At 38.7% G+C, this 22794-nt stretch overlaps 2 protein-coding genes across 3 annotated transcripts; one reads left to right on the top strand and one right to left on the bottom strand.

Annotated features, from left to right (window-relative positions):
* Positions 1-935: 935 nt before the first annotated feature.
* On the top strand, positions 936-17329 carry LOC137955326 (probable serine/threonine protein kinase IREH1). Its single transcript, XM_068802223.1, has 18 exons — positions 936-1907; positions 4978-5054; positions 5146-5331; positions 5435-6811; positions 7018-7190; positions 7278-7524; positions 8384-8476; positions 8735-8875; positions 8967-9059; positions 9673-9890; positions 10022-10100; positions 10551-10639; positions 12435-12486; positions 12643-12699; positions 12798-12971; positions 15818-15895; positions 16510-16694; positions 16785-17329. The coding sequence occupies exons 1-17, from the start codon at positions 1157-1159 to the stop codon at positions 16591-16593; spliced, it is 3969 nt and encodes a 1322-aa protein (XP_068658324.1). The 5' UTR covers positions 936-1156; the 3' UTR covers positions 16594-16694; positions 16785-17329.
* Positions 17330-18149: 820 nt separating this feature from the next.
* Positions 18150-20288, bottom strand: LOC137955633 (large ribosomal subunit protein eL19x-like). 2 transcript variants are annotated; one of them, XM_068802660.1, is made up of 5 exons: positions 20249-20288; positions 19922-20035; positions 18567-19003; positions 18400-18446; positions 18150-18318 (listed from the first exon to the last, which is right to left on the bottom strand). In XM_068802660.1, the coding sequence occupies exons 2-5, from the start codon at positions 20031-20033 to the stop codon at positions 18297-18299; spliced, it is 618 nt and encodes a 205-aa protein (XP_068658761.1). In that variant the 5' UTR covers positions 20034-20035; positions 20249-20288; the 3' UTR covers positions 18150-18296. The 2 variants fall into 2 exon arrangements, with proteins under 2 accessions (XP_068658761.1, XP_068658762.1); XM_068802661.1 differs by lacking the exon at positions 20249-20288 and adding an exon at positions 20157-20244.
* Between the last annotated feature and the right edge of the window lie 2506 nt (positions 20289-22794).

Raw genomic sequence — 22794 nt, 5'->3', positions numbered from 1 at the left:
TTCTAATCACAGAGTACGAAGAAGGAATGACAATTAAATACTTAATTAATTATCTGAAGTTTAAACGAACACATTGACAGAGTTCACAATCCATTGTCAGCTGTTACTTGCACAGAAATATGACAAGGCATTTATTCCCGTAACCGCTGAGAAATGACGCCGGAATTATCGATGCCAATTTCACGAAAGTTAGGGGGGAAGCCCTAAACAGAGATAAACGAAAAGGAGAGATGGACAACATATTACCTCCGAAGCCAGTTCGAAGACTCCCAGAGACCCACGGCGACAATTCAATTGCAGAAGAAGCACGGATGCTTGTCTTCTATTCTGTTAGGGGGTGAACCCGTAGATAAAACGAGAGAGGTTTTTTTCCAATATAAAATATTATGACACTCGGGCAACAAAAAAGATCAGACCGAGTTAGGTTATGTGGCCCTTCTAATTTGGTCCGGACCCGAGCTGGGTCATTGCATGGTAAGTCAGTAATGTTGTTCAAAAAACTCCTGTGTGGCCCGGCCCACCAGGTGATTTGTTTCAATTAATGGCGATTGCTAGCCACCAGATTACTTTTGACTACTAAACGAAAGGAAGTCGAGCCATTAAAAAATCTCTCTGCGCCTTCGTCTTTATTTAGATTTTTATCTTCTCATCTACCGTGGACGGTAGAATGAGGATTGATGATGGGAAGAATCTTGACTTTGTGGGACAGATAAATTGTGGGACCGGCGTTATCCACCATTGTCCAACCCTTTTTAATTTCCACGTGGCTGTGGGTCCCACCGAGTCTGGAATTTGGATCCACGAAGAATGACCACATTTCCCTGGATTTTTTATTTTTTTATTATAATTCGTTGTGCGTCCATTTCCACTTGTGGGTCGCGTTTGTATTAATTTCGCCATCGATTCCCTCTCATTCGCTCTCTCGCTTTCGGCTTTCCCCGTTTTTGGAAAAAGACGAAAAATCTTGAGAAAATAGCGCGCACGGCACAGTGTGGCTTTAGGCTGTCCGGGATTAGGGTTCTGGTTCCTGTTTTCTGGTTGAATCTAGTCGCAGTCCGTTGTCTTTGATGCGTTGTTCGGCGGAAGCAGCCCTGCGATCTAGGTAGGGCTGCAGGGGAAGGATCGGAATTGCGAGAGGAGGGAAGTGAGGGAAAAAATGGTGTTCAAAGGGAGGTTTTTCTCGTCCAAGAAGGCGGATTCTTCGAGCACTGATGGATCCAACAGTCCCAGAACTCCGACTTTGGATTCCCCCAATAGATCCGATAAGAAGAAGCTGAAATCGCCCAAGGAGGATCCGCAGCATACTTCCTCTTTTTGCCGACAGACACTTGTAAAGGACGGCGGTAGTGGTAAGAGCACGTTTCGGCAGAAGAAGAAGGAGGGAAAAGGGAAGGTAGCGCAACCGCAAGGACAGACTCAAGCTCAGACTCGGTCTCCTCCAGCGTTCGCATCGCATTCCGCTTCTTCGAGTAGTAATTATTCGTCGAAATCACGGAACGCTGTGGAGATCAAGGATGGGGCACCTGCTGCCCAACCTACGCTCTCCCCGGTCGCGGCGTCGTCCCTTGGATTGAACCGGATTAAGACGAGATCCGGGCCATTACCTCAGGAGAGCTTCTTTGGGTTTCGTGGTGAGAATAAGGGGTCCGCACTCGGGGTTAGTAATCTCTCAAGGGCGGTTGCTGATGGGTGCTCGACTTCCTCTTATTCCGGGAAGAGCACCAATAGTGGGAAGAAAAAGGATGGCCAAAGCTTAAGTAAGAAGATTTCGCAGGATAAGGTTTCAAGTTGGATTGATAACGGGAGTAATAGCAATAATACGGTAACTGGGGGTGGTCTGTCAAGAGATCAGAGTCCAATTGTTCAGTCTGGGTCAGGTCTACTGAATGGAATCTCCTCCCAATTGGGTATGCATCTGCTAGATACTGATGTATTCTCTTATTTTTTAAACATTTTGATTTGATTGTTACAGTAATATTTAGACTTTTAGTAATATCGGAAAGTAGTACATTGTGGCAGATCAGTGCAAAACTGTATCGGAATACCTCTATATAATATCAACCGAAGCATTGCAAATGGATGTGTCTATTAACTAATGGGGTAAGTTGTAGTAGCACACAAGACATAATTGAACCAAAAACTTTTTCTTCAGGGGTAAGTTGTAGTAGCACACAAGACATAATTGAACCAAAAACTTTTTCTTCACTTAGAAAGCTTATCATTTCCGGAAGATCTGCTGTTTTTTTTCTTCCCCGTAGTTATCATATGGAATTAGTAATAATATAATATTTAGCTTGAGAGGGTTATTCCAGAAAATCTAGCTGGAGAAGTTACCTTTTTAGATGTAAGTAGATAGAACTTAAGCACAGGGAGAAGGAGGTATTTTGTGCATTGCAGAGTGTAGGATAACTTTTGGATTAAATATGTTTTTTTTTTCTCTTATTCTTTTTCCTAGATGTGGTTGCAAGGGCTTGGCTTTAAGGGAGCATCTTTCTTTTTGTAGGCTAATGGGCCTATTATAATATCATGTTCAATTTCTCTTAAGTCAAAAAAGTTTTTTCTTTTTTCTTTTTTCTTTTTTTATTCTTTTAAAGTTGAGCCTATTTGAAATCTTGGGGGAATTTCTTCAGAGCATTGGTTCTAAGTCCTGCTTCTCTGAACTTCAATGTTATCTATTGGGGTGGTTCAATAATGCTTTTGGAATTATTTCAAAGCGGAAGTTATGAATTTGAAATAATACCACTGTAGAGAGTTCTCATGCTTTTTGCTTACAAAAACTGTACAAGAATATCACTCAATAATATCCATGTTTGGAAGAATTCACATCTATAACTCGTCATCTTATAAGGTTTCTTCAAGATGATTAAAGGCAAGAAGTCTTGATATCCTCCAGTGGTTGATCGAGTCCATTCAAATGCAGTTAGCCTTCTCCAGTTCATTTCTCTGCAAGTTATATGGCTGCTCTGATATTGTCGATAGGTTGTGGCACATTGATTGCTATAGCATGAAAGAAAGAAGTAGTTTTTGTGAGGTTCAGGAAGAAGCTTTGAACAATGTGGTAGCTTCAGTCTAGGTACACGCTGGACAAAAGTTTTCTGGGCGCCACTTTTGTTAGATATTGTTCAAGGGGCTGTCTTGTGTCCATTCAAAACACAGTTATCTATCATGAACCACTTCATTGCAATTTACATTGTCTGATTTGGGGTGTTGACATCATGTTGTTGGCATTGGTGTTGCCATAACATGGAAGAAAGAGGTCCTTTTAAATAAAGAGCTTTTGTATAGTATGGGAGCTTTTGAATGTGTGGGTGTACTACATGCAAGAATTTTGTGGGCATGCTTCTATGCCTTTCTGGGGGGGGGGGGGGGGGGGGGGGGTTTCTAGTGTGAGGTGCTGAATTCATGTCTCACCAGGGGTAAGGGTTGTGTGTGCATGTGTAATCAACATACACAAAAAAATTACATTTCACCTTCCTAAAATAATCTTGTAGAACTCAGAATGTCTGATACGTAAGATTTGTTTTTCTGTTTGACACGAATTTGATGTCTGTAGTGCCTTCTTTTGTTCTGAAATTTTGGTGGACCTACCAACTCACAAAAATATAATAAGATAAATTGCTGTCATCCATGTGTGGTAATCTCTTAAATTAACACATTTTATAACGGTTGTGCTTAATACTTCTCTTGGAGTCTGAAGATTATGACCAAAAGTGTTCTTAAAGAGTGTACTAAAACTACTACTGTAATGTGGGCTAAGTATGGAGCTGCCAGATTTGGATGTGCCAATGAATTGGTTGACAGCTATGTTTGAATTAGACCTGTTTATTTACAGAAAACTGGATGATCCAGCGGGGTAGATTGGTCTCTTACTGCCAAATTGGCTGGTTGAATTGGTCCGGTTCAATTTTGTAGATTAAATCTACGTAGCAGTTTGAATATCAAAATTCAAATTAGAAAGATGATGTGAGTGGTTGTCTGAACACTCGACCTCTCTAAGAAGAAAATTATCTAACCAACTCATCCCGACTGAAGAGATCTGTACTAACATCGAAGAAAATATATTTATTAATTTTTCTAAAAAACTATTAGTGAACAATTTTTATTTATTACGTATTGTAATGTTATACAGGTTCACCGGCATTTGAATCTAATTGAACTACTAGTTTGATGAGTGAATCTAGTTTTACAGTACTGATGAAAATAATATTACATTTAACAAAAAAAATCAGCATTTATGATCCAAAACAAATTATCATTGCAAATTTTTTTATATAATAAATCTCTACCATCTGTAAAAATGATTATGGAATTTTTTTCTACTAGACCATAAGTGGATAGCAGCAGTGGAGTTTCCTGTCCTGGATTTTCAGTGTGAGGAAGTGCATAATGGTTGCCTGACTTGGTACTGGGGCTTGTCTCAAACAGTCCACAATTTGAGATGACTCACCTGATAAGGTTGATACGAATCAACTTGTCCGCAACTTTCTATTTTTATTCTTGGATTGTTAAAATCTGAGATGACTCACCCGAAATGCGAGTCAACTCGCCAAATATGAGACCATGTTGTAGATAACCGAAAGGTAACCAACTCAAAAGTTTAAACTTAGAGTGGAGAGGTTCAACCTAAGTTCTTATCTGAGGTTGTGGATCACTTTACTATCCATGATATCAATACTTTGCCTCATGGGTGAGTCCTCTTTGTGGCTTCTAATAGTGGATAGTTTTTGTGTGGAAGAACATAGAACCTGCTCTGGTACAATGTGAGTTACATCTAATTCAAAGCTTAAAGCTTAGAGTGGAAACCAATCGATAAAATTTCTGAACTACCAATCCATTTCAACTGTTTTTTTATGTCATACTTGAGAGATATCTCATATTTTCCAGTGGGCATCTTGTGGACTACTATTAACATTGTAATTGTTCTTATGTTGTTTAGTTGTGCTAAGCTTGCTTGACTGATGCGTCTGCTTTCCACAGGCGAAAGTAATGTGTGGAGCCTCTCTCATGATGTGAGAAATCCTGATGTTCGCACTCCAGAACCACAAGCTCCTCAGGTTTTTTTGTTGTCGTGCTCCCTTGCACAAAGTATGTATGATGACTGTTTTTCTTCTAAGAGAATAACAAGTATGATTTGTTCTTCTGTAGACTCCATATGATGGTTTGGAAACTCCGAAGGAATCTGAATCTCCACGTTTTCAGGCTATAATGCGAGTTACGAGTGCTCCTAGGAAGAGGTTTCCTGGTGACATTAAGAGTTTCTCCCATGAGCTGAACTCTAAAGGAGTAAAACCTTTCCCATTCTGGAAGCCTCGCAGCTTAAACAACTTGGAGGTAGTGAAACTTCTTTTTCCTATGACATATTACAGAAGCAAGGAGATTATATTGCTTTTGCTCTTCTTTTCTTTCTTGATCACCCTCTCTTTTCTACATACAGGAAGTTTTAGTGGCTATTCGGGCAAAATTTGACAAAGCCAAGGAAGAAGTGGACTCTGATCTGGCTATCTTTGCAGGAGATGTGGTTGGTATTCTTGAAAAAAATGCAGAAACAGGAACCCATCCTGAATGGCAGGAAACCTTAGAGGACCTATTAGTTCTCGCTCGCAGATGTGCTGTTATGTCACCTGGAGAGTTTTGGCTCCAATGTGAAGGCATTGTCCAAGATTTGGATGACCGGAGGCAGGAGGTGCCCATGGGTGTGCTTAAGCAACTTCATACACGAATGCTTTTCATTCTCACCAGATGCACTCGATTGCTACAGTTTCATAAGGAGAGCGGGTTGGCCGAGGATGAGCCTCTTTTTGGTCTTCGTCAGTCTAGAATCTTGCAATCTGCTGAGAAAGTGGTTCCACCTGGTCTTTCATGGGATGACAAAAGTTTCAGCACTAATAGAAGCTCAAAAGTGGGTTCTGTAAAGAAGGCCTACAGTCAGGAGCAGCATGGTTTGAATTGGAAGAAAGATCAAGCTGACCAACCTGGAAGTTTGGGATCACCTGTAGATGCAGAATCTACAAAAAAAATTCATTCACCTGGTAGTCGGGAACGGATAGCTTCTTGGAAGAAGCTCCCATCTCCTGCTGAGAGAAACCGGAAAGATGCCGTCTCCCCAAAAGATGAAGACTTTTATGGCAGGGACGGATCCCAAGATCAGAGAGAAGGCTCTGATACTATTAGGCCTACGGAGGCTCTTCCTGCAAAAGATCTTCCTGGGCATTCTTCTATTCAGTCCAAGCACCAGCACAAGGTGTCTTGGGGATACTGGGGTGACCAGCAAAATGTTTTTGATGAGAGTTCTATTATTTGTCGAATTTGTGAAGAGGAGGTTCCTACTTCTCATGTGGAGGATCACTCAAGAATTTGTGCAATTGCAGATAGATCTGATCAGAAGGGTTTAAGTGTTAATGAGCGTCTGTTGAGGGTTGCAGAAACACTTGAGAAGATGGCTGAATGCTGTTCACAAAAAGATCAAAATGCTGCTTTAGGAAGCCCAGATGTTGGAAAAATCTCAAATTCAAGTGTTACTGAGGAATCTGATGGTTTGTCCCCCAAACTAAGTGACTGGTCCCGTAGGGGGTCTGAGGACATGCTTGACTGTCTACCTGAAACTGATGGTTCCGCATTTGCGGATGATTTTAAGAATCTGCCTACCATGTCTTGTAGGACACGCTTTGGTCCCAAGTCTGATCAAGGCATGGCAACATCCTCAGCAGGCAGCATGACTCCTCGGTCTCCTTTATTAACACCTAGGACTAGCCAGATAGATTTGCTTTTGGCAGGAAGGGGAGCCTTTTCAGAATACGAAGATCTTCCCCTGGTATACATGTTTTTCTTGTTACATCTATGTTTTAGCATAATTGGTAAAACATTTTTTTTATTTTTGAAGAAAATTGTCCAATCTTGTTAAGAAATGAGAGGACCTCAGGGCCCCAAAGTGTTTTATTTCTATTATTTTCTGAAGCTTAACATTTTGAATCTGTGAAAATGGTTCTATTTGACCTAGTACCTTTTGTAATAGTGCAGATTAATGATCTTGCTGATATCGCTCGTTCTGTAGCAAATATTCCTATGGATGATGATCGATCCTCACCATATTTAGTGTCTTGTCTTGAGGAGCTACAAGTAGTTATTAATCGAAGGAAGTTAGATGCTCTCACAGTAGAGACATTTGGTGCACGCATAGAAAAATTGCTTCGGTGGGTCAAAAGATTTCCTTGTGCACTTGGAAATGCTGAACTCTAAGTACTTTATTTTAAAATTAATTGTGGTTTTTGTTCTTTCAGGGAGAAATATTTGCAGCTTTGTGAGCTAGTTTTTGATGAGAAGGTTGATGTGACGAGCACTGTAATTGATGAAGATGGGCCATTGGAAGATGATGTGGTTCGTAGCTTGCGAACAAGCCCCATCCACTCCAATAGGGATCGGACTTCTATTGATGACTTCGAGATTATAAAACCAATCAGTCGTGGAGCTTTTGGACGTGTGTTCTTAGCAAAGAAAAGAACAACAGGCGATCTTTTTGCAATAAAGGTAGCCCTATGTTCTTGTCTTCATTGTTCTTCTATTTTATCCTGGAATTGCAGACCTTAGAGGATTTTATTGGTTGGCATCTGTGTGGAATGTTTGTTATGATTATAGTCCTTTCTGTGAAAACTGAAGTAGCCTCTGAACTGGTGTCATTGCCAGTTCTGGTTATAATTGAAAGAGACATTTGGTGCATTACACAAGATTCAGTTGTTGTATTGTGGATCAAATCTTGCTTTGAGATGTTACAAGATTTAGTCTTGCCTCCCTCCCTCATACACACATTTGATTTCTAATTGAAGTTGAAATTGAAGTGGTAGGAGGAACATTGTTTCAACTGAACTGGACTGATTCAATTTGGCTGGTTTTATGGTTGAACCAATCTGGCCAGCTGGGTAGGGATGGCAATGGATGATGGATGTAATAAAACTCCACCGAAGTATAATAGATAGAATATTATCCATGATGAAAAATGTGGCTCTTCTTGTGGATTTCATTTTTGATAGATATGCCTCGAAGGATAATAAAACATGGAACTTGAAAGCCATCATTCAAAAATGAAATCTACAAGAAAAGAGGATGGTATTTTTGTCCTGCAATAATGTTTCTTTCTTGAACTTTAAACTCAAGTCTAGAGGATTTCTTTCCTATATCATTATTATTATTATTATTATTTTGAGAATGATTTCTCTGCATTTAATGAAAGTCACAATTGATACTGCCCCATGTAAAATGGTATAGATGAAGTCTTGTGCAGTAGAAGGGTTTCCTCATAGACTTTATCATAGGTTTTTCATTATCTTTTCAGAAGTTTAGATTTAAAACACCTTCCTTATTATTATTTACATTTCTAACATTTGTGCAGGTTCTGAAGAAGGCAGACATGATTCGTAAGAATGCTGTAGAGAGTATTTTAGCAGAGCGTGACATTTTAATTTCGGTTCGAAATCCTTTTGTGGTAAGCAAATTTATTAGCGAAACACACATAAACAGTTTTAAAGATATGAGCAAACACATAAATGGTTTAAAGATTTGACTAACTGCTATTAATAATAATAATAAAAAAGAACAAGCAACTGCTCTACCTGCTCGGTCCCAAAAAAAACTCTTCATATGTGTGTATATGGTTGCTCTTGATTTGTAATTAAAAAGTTGTTTGCCATTTACTAGAAAAAGGTTATTTGTCCTTCAACTAAAATTTACTGTGCTGCTCTAGGTGCGATTTTTTTATTCCTTCACTTGTCAAGAGAACCTTTATCTTGTGATGGAGTATTTCAATGGCGGAGATCTTTACTCGTTACTGCGAAATTTAGGTTGCTTGGATGAAGAAGTTGCTCGTATCTATATAGCGGAAGTCGTAAGATCTAAATATTTTTTCTTTGAAGGTGATTCAGTATTTCAGTTGTTTCATGTGTAAATTGGTAGCTGAATGTGTATGGGATGTGCAGGTCCTTGCTTTGGAATATTTACATTCCCTGCGTGTGGTGCATCGTGATTTGAAGCCTGACAATTTGTTGATTGCACATGATGGCCATATCAAGGTTGAGTTAGTTTACTTCTACAACTTCTAGTAGTTTATTGCTAACATTGTGCTTGACGAAAAGCCAACCTGGGTGGTATTTCACCTAAATTATTGCTTGCAGAATATATAAAGGTTGTCTTTCGAGCAGTGTATGATTTATTAAAGAGAACAGAAAACACAAGAGGGGAGAAAAGCTTCCAAGCACTACATTAGTGCCTCAAGGAGGAGAAACAAGAAAAGGAAATTCTCAACATGAGGAATTGATTGGAAATTTCTTGGCAAGGCCATTGGACTATGAGTGGCCTGATCTCAAAGATCAATACTAGGGGATTAATATATGTAATAAATTTAGGACACACACACACACACATGGTGGTTTGTTCAGGAGGTGTCTCTCCGCTGGTTGTAGGCTCTATCCAGTGTCAATCTGGACCATAAGAGAAGCGTATTCTTCTTCTCTGGGTCTTGATTTTTATACATGCAAAAGCCAACTCAGGTTCATTATTTTAGTTTGTTTCTTTTGCTATTATGGATCTCTGGTATATTACCTAATTACTTGTACTCAATTTCTGCCAGCAGAATAGTATTTATTGTTGGCTGAAAAAAATTACTATATTCTGGCTTTGTTGCAGTTAACAGATTTCGGGCTTTCAAAGGTTGGTCTCATTAACAGTACAGATGATTTGTCTGGTCCAGCTGCTAGTGGCACCTCTCTGCTTGGGGAAGAGGATCCTCAACCATCTGCCTCTAACCACTTGCATCAAAGAGAGCGGCGGCAGAAACGTTCAGCAGTTGGTACACCTGATTATTTGGCTCCAGAGATACTTCTGGGAACTGGACATGGTACAACCTTCTGGCTGATAGTTATATCATTGATTTAATACTGATTTATTGATCCTCAGTTTAAGCTGTTTTGTCATCGGTTCAAATTTTTCACGTTTACACCCTTCTTATGCGGTCTATGCATTTCACAGGTACAACTGCTGATTGGTGGTCTGTGGGTGTAATTTTATTTGAGCTAATTGTTGGGATTCCACCCTTCAATGCAGAGCATCCACAGGTTTTTTTTTAGCCTTATATTTGATGGATTAAACACGAGGGATGGCCATATGCTTATCTTCCCTTTCTTTGGTTTGACATGTCTATATTTCTGTAATTTGATGTCACCTGATATATATGTAGTGTGCATATTCTGCTTCATATAGCAGACCATTGAGTGTGTCATTACAATTCATTGAAATCTAAACAGTCCTCTGTACCCTAAATATAGTTTGGTAGTTTGGATTCATAGCATCTTGTTATCTTGGGAGGAGTCATCTGTTTGATATTGCCAATTTTAATGGTGGCAATCACAACATAGCTAATAAAGTTTTAGACCCTAGCAGTTAATCACTAATTAAGATATTTTATGTGAGCTTTTACCTATGATTACTAGATGGAATTTCGGTATGGTTATGGTTTAAATCTATCTACTCGTATGAATTTTTTTTAATAATTCCTTTACTTGCAGCAAATTTTTGACAATATCCTTAACCGCAAAATACCATGGCCGCAAGTTCCAGAAGAAATGAGCCCTGAAGCTTATGATCTAATTGACAAGTAAGACTGCTATTTTTATTTGGATGTATTTGAGGGTGCACTCACTGTAAAAACGGTTATCTGGTTCATCTCATCTTCGCTTGCATGTCCAGCACCTGATTTGCCTCTTTATATTCTAGTTAAGGATATTTATTTGTGTAGAATATGAAAGAGGAGATTGGAGTCCTTAAGAAGTATCTGTTCAAAAGCTGTGGATTCTTGAGATTCCATCCTGATTGTTATGTGATCTGTGGGCTCAAGAGTGTTGCATGTTTAATTATTTTCCTGTCTATATAAGGTTCAGTTGCTTGGCGGGCAATCCAAAGTCCAACTCACTGTTTCACTTGGAGGCCCAGCCAACTAGAGTTTTTTTTACTTCTATTACTTTTTTAGAAGTGAAACGAAAAGTTGTATTTTCCTCCAAATGTGTGGAATAGAGTAATTTTTTTGTCTTAGTTTAGGATCTGAGTTGACTGGGAGCTTTTCCTAAGATTAAGATTGAAATTGGTATTCCCTAAGTTTCAGGAGCTGATTATGGTTGTTGAACCTCCATTTAATTGAAGGATGAGTTGTTAATAAGGTATAACTAGGATTGGTTACATCTGATATGACTCATACCGAAGGTGGCGATGCAAGATGCTAGGCAATCTGAGTTACACATCAACTTTTTATCAAGTCATTCTTTTTGTTGAGGCAGACCTGAGATAACCTGATATATTTATTTTCTTGGGTGTCCGGTATTGAATTTTGAAGGTCCCAATACAAGAAAAGAGACAGACACGTTCACCCATGGTGTAAGCAATAATTTTTTCAAAACCTATTGTATTTAGGAGCCTCTCTGGCTTCTTCAAAGCAATCAAAATCTGGCATAGAACAAGGCTTACGAAATGAAGTCGTATCATTAACTCCCCAATCTTGTACGTCTTCATCTGTAGGACAATAGCTAGCATATACTTTGCTCTTGAGGGCAAGTATTCAATGTAATTGAAGAAGCATAATAAGAATTAGATGCACTTGGCGATTATGTACGTTGGCAGAAATTCTTGAAACCTGATTGGTCCACATGGTGATGTGGCTCTTGCTGGTGCAATTTTTAAAAAATGGAAGGGTAAAATAAAAAATTAAAGGAAATATTCTCTTTAAGTTACATTTCTTTGGTTCATTTTGGCACACTCACCTGCTTCATGGTACAACTGATCTTGTTGAGTTATGTTTTTGAGGTTTTTAAATCTGGATTTACATGGGTCTGCCTCACGATTGAATTGGACCAGATTTTAAAACATTATTGAGTTTCAACATGTTGCAATCTGGACATGGTAGTTAGTTGAAGCTACAATTCAGGATGGCTGAAGCAATAGGGGCATTGAAACCTGAAGAAATTGTTTGTTCAATTGCAATTGCTAGTAATTGTTTTCTTGAAGACATTCACCCCTTAGTTGTACTTTACCTTAAAGGTGGGCATACTGAGGTGTAATGTGGGGATGAATATGAAGATATATTTTACTTGAATTGTTTTGACACTTTTTTTTTGCTCTAATCTCCATTCATGTAACATATCATGCACTGTCTGTGATGATTTTTTTTTTTCTTTCTGTATTCTAACTTTCATAAGAGGTATCTTTCTTTTTTCATAAAAAATTGTCTGCCGTTTAGATATTTGACCTGGGGGATGGGGAATCATTGTGTGGTTAAGGAAACTGTTGTTTTCGTTGTTTTTTCTACAAAAGAGTTTCATGGTAGTGTGGGTAAGGCCGTCAAGCTCTATGTTTAGCTTGTGCTCATACTTATGATTTTTCTGTTGTGCACTTCATTGCAGATTATTGACGGAAGATCCTAGTCAGAGACTAGGAGCAAATGGAGCATCTGAGGTAAATTTGTTTGTTTTACTGAAAGTTCAAATAAAAATTTAATTGTCTTTATATCAATTTGAGAATAAAATATCATTAATTGTTTTACTGAAAGTTTAAATAAAACATTTAATTGTCATTATATCAATTGGAGAGTAAAATCTCATAAATTTGCAGGTAAAGCAGCATCTGTTTTTCAAAGATATTAGCTGGGACACACTTGCCAGACAAAAGGTGAATAAGTCTTTCATAACACTGTTTTTCTTCTATATAGGGTGCATATTATTACTACGCATTCTGACTGACATGAAGTTTACTTTTCATTTATTCAGGCTGCATTTGTTCCAGCTTCTGATAGCGCATTAGATACGAGCTATTTCACAAGCCGTTACTCATGGAACCCATCAGATGAGCATGTTTATGCTGTAAGTGAATATGAGGATACCAGTGATGCTGACAGCTTGAGTGGCAGCAGCAGCTGTGTAAGCAATCGCCAAGATGAAGTGGTATGGGATGGTGAACTCATCCTTTTATATTTTTACTTATGTTATTTAACAATGCCATTAAAAAAGGAATGCCTCTATGCATGCCTTAAACTGGGCTCATAAAACAGTTTATTCTAAAAGAAAAAGGTCATTGAATTGTTTTGTTTCTGTTAACAATGGCCCTTGTGAGATGGGAAGACAGACAAGCACTTTTGTTGAAATCAAGCTAGGTGGTTGTAAAAGTGGTTATTGTGTTTATGAGTGTATTTCCTGCATTGGCTATTGGGACTGATATCTAGTCCTAGTCTCCACCAGCACAAGAGTTCTATGATACAGGCCAGTTGGTCTTCGCATTTGTATCTCCAGCTGTGCTTATTGTTTATGCATGTCCAATGTCCTGCTTGGGCCTGGTAGTAGGCTCAGATCTGGTACAGTTCGGAAGGGCCCAACCCATCAAAGACCATATTTGACACGTTCTTAGGTCTTTTTGTGCTGAATTTTGGTCTATGGAATAGGTTGTCAGTAGAAGCCAGACCTCACCTGGATCCAATGCCTGAGATCTGACAGAACCTTATATTCTCCATAATTGGAATTCTTAATTAATAATGTTTTACGAGTAAAAGTGATATAGGTACCATATTGATTTTAAGGGTAAGGGTTTGGATTAAAAAAAAGAGGGTTTTTAGGTAAGGAATTGGATAAAAAAAAAATAAGGGTAAGGATTTGGGTTAAAAAAATCTTAAGGGTAAGGATTTGGATCAGAAAAACGACCCTCTTCAGAATCTCCAGGCAAAGGAGGATTTCAGTTGCTGAAGCCGCCAGTGATGGGGGCTGGAACATTCATCCTCGCCGGGGCCTATTGGATCTAGAAGCTTTGGAAGCCAGTCGCCTTTTGGAAGCCATTCAGCTGATCAGGATTCTGTCTAGCAGACAAGATAAGTTAATTTGGTAGCCTGATAAGAGTTGTTCTTTTTCGGTATCCTCCACATATCTCGCAATACGAGGATGGCTCACTCATAGCTCCGGGCATGTGGTGGATTTCACCTGGCGTCTCACCGCGCCCCCCCCCCCCCAAAAGTGAAGTTCTTCATGTGGAGCACCTGCCTCCACAAATTCTTTCAGTTGACAATCTCAGGAAGCGTGGCAAACTTGGGGTGGACACCATTTGTCCTTTTTGTCGAGTCGTAGAGGAAACAGTCAGCCACCTGCTCCTCTTATGTCCTTTCTCTCTTGGGGGATTTGGATGTTGATTCTCAGTCGAATTGGTTTCCGGTTTTTCTTTCCTGCAGATCTTCCTGTAGCCTGTCGGATGCTTGCAGGGACTTTTGTCCCCTGCCTTGGGAGAATGATGATCTTGGTGTGCTCGACTTTCATTCCTTGGGGTCTCTGGTTAGAGCGCAATCAAAGGCGATTCAGCCCCAAGTTTGAATCCCAAGAGAGAGTAGCTGAAATTATTTCTGGGAATATTGCAACATGGCTTCACTCTAGGAAAGCCTTCTCCCCCTTTTCTGGATCCTCCATCAGAGACAATTGCAGCTCCTTACGTCTTCAAAGCCCCCAATTGTTTCTGAGTGGACCCTGCCGTCGGCCGGTGTTCTTAAGTTAAAATTTGTTGGTTCCTCTCTTGGCAACCCTGGGATAGCGGGATTCGACAAAGTTGTTTGTGACTATCTGGGGTTCCAGATCGTTTCCTTCACTGGTCCTCTCAGTATTGCGGACTCCACGACCTCCTTATTGGACTCTGGGCCTTCCGTGATCACTGCGCTGGCCCCATTCACATCGAGGGAGATTCTAAGGTGGTGATTGGTTGGTGTGAGCAATCCTCAACGCCTCTGTGGTGTCATTGGGACAATTTTTTTGAAATCATGAAAATTGTTAGCCTTTTTGATTGGTTTTGGTCTCATATCCCGAGATCAGCTAATTATGTGGCCAATGTTTTGGCCAAGCAGGGAGCCTCCTTGCAATTTCTTGTTGTTAGGGGTTAGTTCCCTGCTTTTTGTTTCCTTTGGTTCTCTCTCTTAATAAAATCACCTTTCATAAAAAAATGGATAAAAAAAAAATTTAAGGGTAAGGAATTGGATAAAAAAATTTGAAGGGTAAGGGAAGATGTTTATGTGTATTTTTGTTTTTACCATGGATGGCATCAGTATTTTTTTGATAAAACATTGATAGTTGGTCGAAATATAGATAAAAAGTAAAAATAAAGTTTCTTGATTAGAGTAAAGCCAAAAAACTGATTCATTTCTGAAGAATATCCAACTTTGGATCAGACCAATTGAATATAATTGGAGTGGAACTTGATTGATGGATTCTGGCATAGATCTGGCTCATTAACTTGGATCTTCCAATCAAGTGTGTTAGAATGTCATGGAGTCCTTTTTTATATTTCTCAGTCTTTCTGTTAACCAAGAATATTGAAAGTCTTATGCAGACTTTTACCAACTAAGAAAATCCTTGAATTGATGTAGAAATACAAATGCTTGGAGGGATTTAATTTATTTATGTCATTGGTGTATTGCATGGTTTTGTACTGCATGTATCCAATGGATTAGTTGTTTCGGTTGGACATGGGACTAATTGTGGCCAATTGCTAAGTCCAGTGGCAATGATATTAATCATTGACACGATTAATCCAATAGTTGTGCATTTTATCTATGTACGTTTTCAAATAAATATAGGTGGTAGCATTGTCTGAGTACAATGACTTGGGGATGTAAACCATCTCTTCCAGGATACCAGCAAGGCGTTGGTATTGTTTTGGTGAATTGATTGACGATAGCTTGCTAATTTGATGTTTATCATAGTCTTATCAGTTTTATTTTCAATTGTTTAATTTTTTGTGGGTAATTATTTACATTGTTAAACAGGGGGATGAATGTGGAGGTCTTGCTGAATTTGATTCCAGCTCTCCTGTTAAGTATTCATTCAGTAATTTTTCCTTTAAGGTATGATTCTTGTTAAAATTGGTTGTACTCGTGCTTCCTGCTGATACTATATGATGTCACAAAAAATCCAACATGAGATGGTCAATATGGGTGGAGCAGTACTGAATGTCTTCCTGGTTTAGGTGCTAGACTCCATAATGAGCACATTCAAATTTGATAAATATTTACTTCAAAAATCTGATAGATATTATTTTAAAAAACTGATAAATATTGACTTTAAAAAATCTGATAGATGTTAGTTTAAAAAATTGATAAATATTAACTTGAAATCTGATAAACATTGCCATTACTTGGTGTGTATTAGTAATTAGGGAAATCGTACCTGCCATGACAAAGTTTGCTGCTCAAGTGGGTTTTGTTTGTTTGTTCTTTCAGTAGATTAATATGATAGATATACTGATAACTGATTTCATGCACTCGCCAACTACGGTAGCAGTCCTCGGCAAAAATATCCTGGGAAGAATGTATCCTAGCAGTTGAACTAATAAGAATGATCGTGTCTTTGAGAGTATTATAACACTTGGAATTTATTTGCTATTTTTATTATATTAGTTTTTATGTTTTATCAGTTGTAGCATTCTCATTGGGCTACTTTATGTGTTTTTGGTGATTAGAATCTTTCTCAGCTTGCGTCTATCAATTATGATTTGCTCAGCAAAGGTTGGAAGGATGAGCCCCCATCCAACCCTGACCATTAGAGGCACCAAATTGTTGCAATTGAAGTGCGGTTCATGATCGTGCGGCATGTCAAGTAGTGGAATACGTCTCACCTCATCCATTTTTTGTACACCCTGTAAATGTGAGTCACTTTGATACATAGTTTAGCCTCTTTTTCAAGCTATCTTGCGCTCGTCTTTGATTGTTTTATTTTTCATTTCATTGGGTGCAGAGATGAGCTCGTGTGGAGGTTTTAGGATGTGCTTTATAATCGGTATGTAGGGTTCCAATTTTAGTTAAGAGTTGTTTTTGTCATGGCTTGTGGGCCTTTGTACAATAATAGCCCCTGGGATGGGGTTTTGCTATAAAATAGTCCTTGGCCTTACCGGGTGAGAGCACTTTACCCTACCTGAGCAATTAATGAGAACACATCCCTGAATTTTAGGCCCCTAGAGAGAGAATGTAGTGAATATGCTACCAAGGCTAATGGGTGGACGATTGAAGGGAATAGAAATTGTTATTCGTCGTGAGGGGAAGACTTCGATCCTTCAGCACCTGAAACGAAGGAATAGACGAGTTCTGCCTCGGAGACTACTTGACAAGTCAACTATCCTTATAACATGACCATTGGCTTTTCGAAGTGTTCTGGATTAAGAAGCAAAGCTTTTTTTTTTTTTTCTGTTCATTTTGAAATTGGATACATTGGAACTTCATCTGTACAGGAATTTTGTTAGTTGCGTAGAGATGCAGGAGATTCTTAAGTACTTTCTCTTTCAAGTTTTTCTGTCTTCCCATTTCAAAAAAGGTTTTCCGTCTTCCTAGCTAAAATTCTTCTGCGTGTTTCTGTTAACAACGGAGGGCTGCTTATTGCAATGGACTGATGCTTTTAAAAAATATTATTAATAATAACAATTATTATTTATGTATACATGTGAAGGTTTGTTCTAATACGAAAATCATTCAATCAGTGCAAAACATGCGAAACATTATATCAGTGATCGGACGGCTGATATAGCTTTTTTACATGTTTCATGCCAAATAATTTTTTGCATTGGATCAGCCACGCGGATAGTTAAATATTTGGTACAAATACAGTTTACTAATGCATTCCCATCTTTTAGTATCAACTTGAGATAAATCAAATTTATAAAGTTTGAGGCTTGGTCCAGAAAATTATCGAACTAGTTGCATAATTATTATGACCAAAGCATAATAAGTTTTCATGATAACACTGGTCGTTTTGTTTCTTTCACCGAACTGACCCAGCACTGCCAATTAAGTGACTGATGCTGCCCACTAATTATCAGGTTATACATCTGGCTGAGCTGGTTATCCAAAAGCTCATTTGTATTATGGAGCAAATCTCCATTACAGAAAATTGTATGAAATTCATACGGATTATTGGAATGGGACATTTCCTAATTTTTCATAGCCAACTGTAATGGTGGGAATTCAATAGGAATCATATTTTTACCCACTGCACCGAAGTGACAAAGCTCGGCCAACACCGTGGAAACTGAACACGAGCTAACACAAGCAGTGCAAACTGCATACGGATGATAGATCTTGCTAATCCTCCAAACTCGAAAGATACATATTGAAACAAACACTTCTACTCTATAAATCGAACAAATATAACATCAGTTTGATTTTCTGAAAACAAGACAGTAGTGACATCATTTGCAACATAAACAAATTGTAATATCTCATCTAGAATTCGACTAGTATTGGAGCATTATATCTTCTACTTCTTTTTCTTGGCTCCCCTGCAATGTAACAGACATCAGTGTTAGTAGTACAGAAACAAAGCTATCGCATGTATTGCTTAATAAAAAGTGGTAGCTTACTCGGCGATTGGCTGTGAAGCAGGTGCAGGAGCTCGCTCTATAGGTCCCTGTCAAGTCCGAAAAAGGAAAGATTTAAAACAAAACTAATCTCTATAAGACACAAAGTAAATTTCTTTTAGAGATTTAAAGCAGAAAAAAAGTTGCAGGAAAATTTGCATTTTATTGACCTGGGCCAATCTCTCTTCCCTCCTAGCAATTTTCCTTTCTCTGCTAGCCTTGCTCTTAGCCCTCTTGGCTTCGTACTGATCTGATATAGTCTTCTCTCTGGCCTTCTCCGCCTTGGACTTGTGAATACTCTCCATAAGCACACGCTTGTTCTTGAAAACATTACCCTTCACTTTCATGTACATGTCATGGTATATGTGCTTGTCAATTTTCTTTGATTCCCTATATTTCCGCAGCAAGCGCCTCAGAACCCTCATCCTCCTCATCCAGAGCACCTTGGTAGGAAGCCGTGCCTCCCTTGTACCTTTACGCTTACCATATCCAGAGTGACGACCCTTCCTCTTTGCTTCTAAAGCTCGTCGAGCGCGGGAACGAGAATGGATCTTCATTGGCTTCTTAATGATGAATCCATCCTTAACTAGTTTTCGAATGTTTTGCCCTGCATAACAAATCAGTTGCAAATTACTACTACTCCTTCAGTATCTAAAAAGGAATACCCACTTGCAGTAAGTAATCAACACAGCCTCTGATAGCACAGAGGCACATGGTTCCAAGAGCTTTAAAAAACTAAAAGAGTGATCAACCAGATAAGAACCAGTGACTTTGTTCCCAGATCCAAAATCACAATATACCTAACTAGAATGTAACGTTTAACTTCAAAAAATGCCATAGACGCAGAATGAATTGAACATTGTATTATTTACAGATTTTCAACCAAAAAAAAAAAAAAATCACGTCTTCAAAAGAGATATAACCTATTCTCTTGCCTCCTTACAGCTGCAAGATAACGTCTTCTCTTGTCTCCTTACAGCAGTGGACTTTAAAAATTATGTTGAAGAATAATGATGACAAGTTTATCAACAATAATGAGGCAAATCAATCATATTTAAGATGATTACAAAGTCCAGTACGATAGTCTGTCGGCCACTATTGTACTATCCCATTGCAACTGTTACATATATTCAATGAATCTACCACTAAGATCGCAACTGTTACATATAATCGATAAATCTACCACTAAGATCGCAACTGTTACATATAATCGATAAATCTACCACTAAGATCGCAACTGTTACATATAATCGATAAATCTACCACTAAGGTAAGCAAGTCTCCATTAGATTCAAAACACTTGAACGAACCATAGTCCACGACTATTTTCAGTCTAGAAGCTCAAACAGAGAAACAACTGGCCCATGTAAAACGTCTACAACGTTTCCCATTCGGATTCACATAATAGTTTTTTTTTTTGGATAAAAGTTGCATAAAATAAAAGAATAAGAAGTCTAGAACAACCATGAACTCGAAATCACATATTCACCGAACAAAAAAAGCACAAATGGAGGACAAAACTTACTCGAATTGGCCATCGAAATCTCGCTAGATTCATTGGGATCTAGCCACACCTTACCCTTTCCACACTTAAGAACACTGGCGGAAAGCCGCTTTTGCAGCTTCAGCGACACCATCTCTGCAAACAACAACCAAAAAAAGATCCTGATGATTTAGTGAACCATTTAACCGTAGCAGAACAAAAAAAAAAAAAGAGATTCTGACTCAACATCTGAAAACGTCGCAGACCAAAAAAGTACCGGTAAACAGTTCCACGCGTAAAATTTGACAACAGCGTTAAATGATCGATGATCAAAGCGAGAAAAAAAGCTAGTGCGTCTTCAGGACTTACCCGCGAGGACAAGCTCAGTCGCTGAAGTTTGGGTTTTAGGGTTTCGACAGAGAAACGAAATTCCTTTATATACCCTAGTAAACTAATATGTAATGACGAAATTACCGTCCACCAGTTGTGGACCCTTGTATGGGCCAGAAGGGAACTTGAGGCCCACTTAAGTTATGAAAGGTGATGTAGCTCGAACTTGATTTTCTTGGAGGCCAAGACAAGTTCTAATTTTCCTTCTTCCTCCGATTTTCTTGAGTTCAAATGTAAATCTTAGATTTTTTTTAAAAATGAATTAAAAATTATTTAATTAAATATAATTAATGACTATTTCATATTATTCTGTACGATTATATTATTATATAAACATCATTAGATAAATCTTAGGTTTTTTATGTGCAAATTTATTATGTATTAACTAGTTCATAAAAATAACAACACAAACACAGTGAGACGAGATTTTTCTGATTTCTCTTAGTTGTGATTTCAGAAATATTTTGGAAGAAACTGTTGGTGTTGAAGATCCGAGCTTAACTGGTCTTACGATCTGAGATTAACTGGTTATGATCCGACAATAATGGATCTGTAATTTTAATTTCAAATGGGATTTGTTCCCTTATATGTAAACATATTCTGAATGTATTTTGACATCAGAAATAAAGAATTTTATATGGTATCAGAGCATGGTTGGTCCCGAGTTCAAGTCTCGCTCCCACCTGTTTCCACAAGCCACAAATGGCAATGTGCGAGGGAGTGTTGAGAATTTAATATCAACCGGGCCGATCCCTCTTATATTCATGTTGTGCCTTCATTAATCCCTCGAGGTTTTAGCGCAATTGGTTTCAATATTGAAACCTAGCTCTGATACCATATTAAAACCAGTTACGCTAAAACCTCGAGGCAGCACATAGAGTTCTTCGATATCTAAAACTCAAACTCACTTAACTAATTTTATTAGTATGGTAGAAACCCAATTTGCTTCCAAGGTGAAAGTTGTGCGTAGTGATAATGAGCCTGAATTCACTATTGCCACTTACTACTTGTCCAAAGGCATTATCCACCAAACCAGTTGTGTTCACACCCCGCAACAAAACGGGGTAGCCGAACGCAAACATCGACACCTTCTAAACATGGCGAAAGCCTTACTTTTTGAAGCACACCTTCCTAAACGATTTTGGGGAGATGTCATTTTAACAGCTGCTTATCTCATAAACCGGACACCTACCCCAGTCTTGCAAGGTAAAACACCTTATCAACAGTTTTTTCATATTATCCCCACTTATTCTCATTTACGAGTTTTTTGATGTTTATGCTTTGCCTCTTCTCACGCCCACAAACCATCCAAATTTGATGCATGTGCCACCTGTTGCATTTTTCTTGGGTACCCTTATGGACAAAAGTGATATCTGCTATTTATGATGACCCTCTACCGGACATACCTTTATCAGACACACCTCCTCCAACACTAAATCTTGACATTCCTCATGTTGATCATACTCCTCCCCGCCCCCCCCCCCCCCCCCCCCCCCCCCCCCCAAATACCTTCTCCTACTCGTCGCCCCTATACCAGGCCCATTAAGTGACCCAGTTTTCTTCAGGATTTTCATGTGGAAGCGACCCTACCGTCACGACTTGAACAATCTTCTGCCTCCAACGTGGTCACCACATCAGGTACACCTTATGACATCTCTCACGTTCTTTCTTATGCTTGGTTATCCCCATCTTATAAAATTTTTACCACTTCATTAGCCATTACACAAGAACCAACTAGTTTCTTACAAACCATGAAGGATCCTAAATGGTGTCAAATAATGCATAATGAAATTCAAGACCTCCAGGCTAACCACACATGGACGCTCACATCTCTTCCACCTGGCAAGAAACCCATTGGATGTAAATGGGTATACAAAGTCAAGCTCAAATCTGATGGCACTGTTGAATGTTACAAAACTTGCCTAGTCGCCAAATGATACAACCAAATTGAAGGACTTGACTATCAAGAGACGTTCGCCCCAGTTGCCAAGCTGGTTACTGTCCGTGTCCTACTCAGTGTTTCTGCTATTCAAGGATGACATCTTCACCAACTCGATGTCAACAGTGCGTTCTTACAGGGTGATCTTGATGAAGATGTCTACATGTCACTACCACCTGGTTTTGGACGAAAGGGGGAGACTTGAGTTTGCAAGCTAAACAAGTCCTTATACGGCTTGAAACAAGCTTCTAGACAGTGGTTTTTTAAGTTTTCCACTGCCCTCAAGATTGCTGGGTTTCATAAGTCAAAGGAGGATTATTTTTTATTCGTCCAATCCCACAAAGGCAGTTTTACAACAATACTTGTATACGTTGATGACGTGATTTTGGCAGGTAACAATCTGCAACATATTGAAGATGTGAAACAGTTATTATCCAAGCAGTTCAAACTTAAGGATCTTGGTTAGCTTAATTACTTCATGGGTATAGAAGTAGCAAGGTCTTCAAAGGGATACCCCCTCCTAAAAGAAATATGCATTGGAGATATTAGAAGATGCTTGATTTCTAGGAGTAAAATTTGGCTCTAC

The sequence above is a fragment of the Aristolochia californica genome, unplaced genomic scaffold (assembly GCF_029961685.1).
Source record: "Aristolochia californica isolate CCGP_79_NKW_82.1479 unplaced genomic scaffold, dmAriCali1.0.hap1 SCAF_2, whole genome shotgun sequence".
In the NCBI taxonomy this organism is placed as follows: Eukaryota; Viridiplantae; Streptophyta; class Magnoliopsida; order Piperales; family Aristolochiaceae; genus Aristolochia; species Aristolochia californica.
This window is presented reverse-complemented; position numbering and strand designations above follow the sequence as displayed.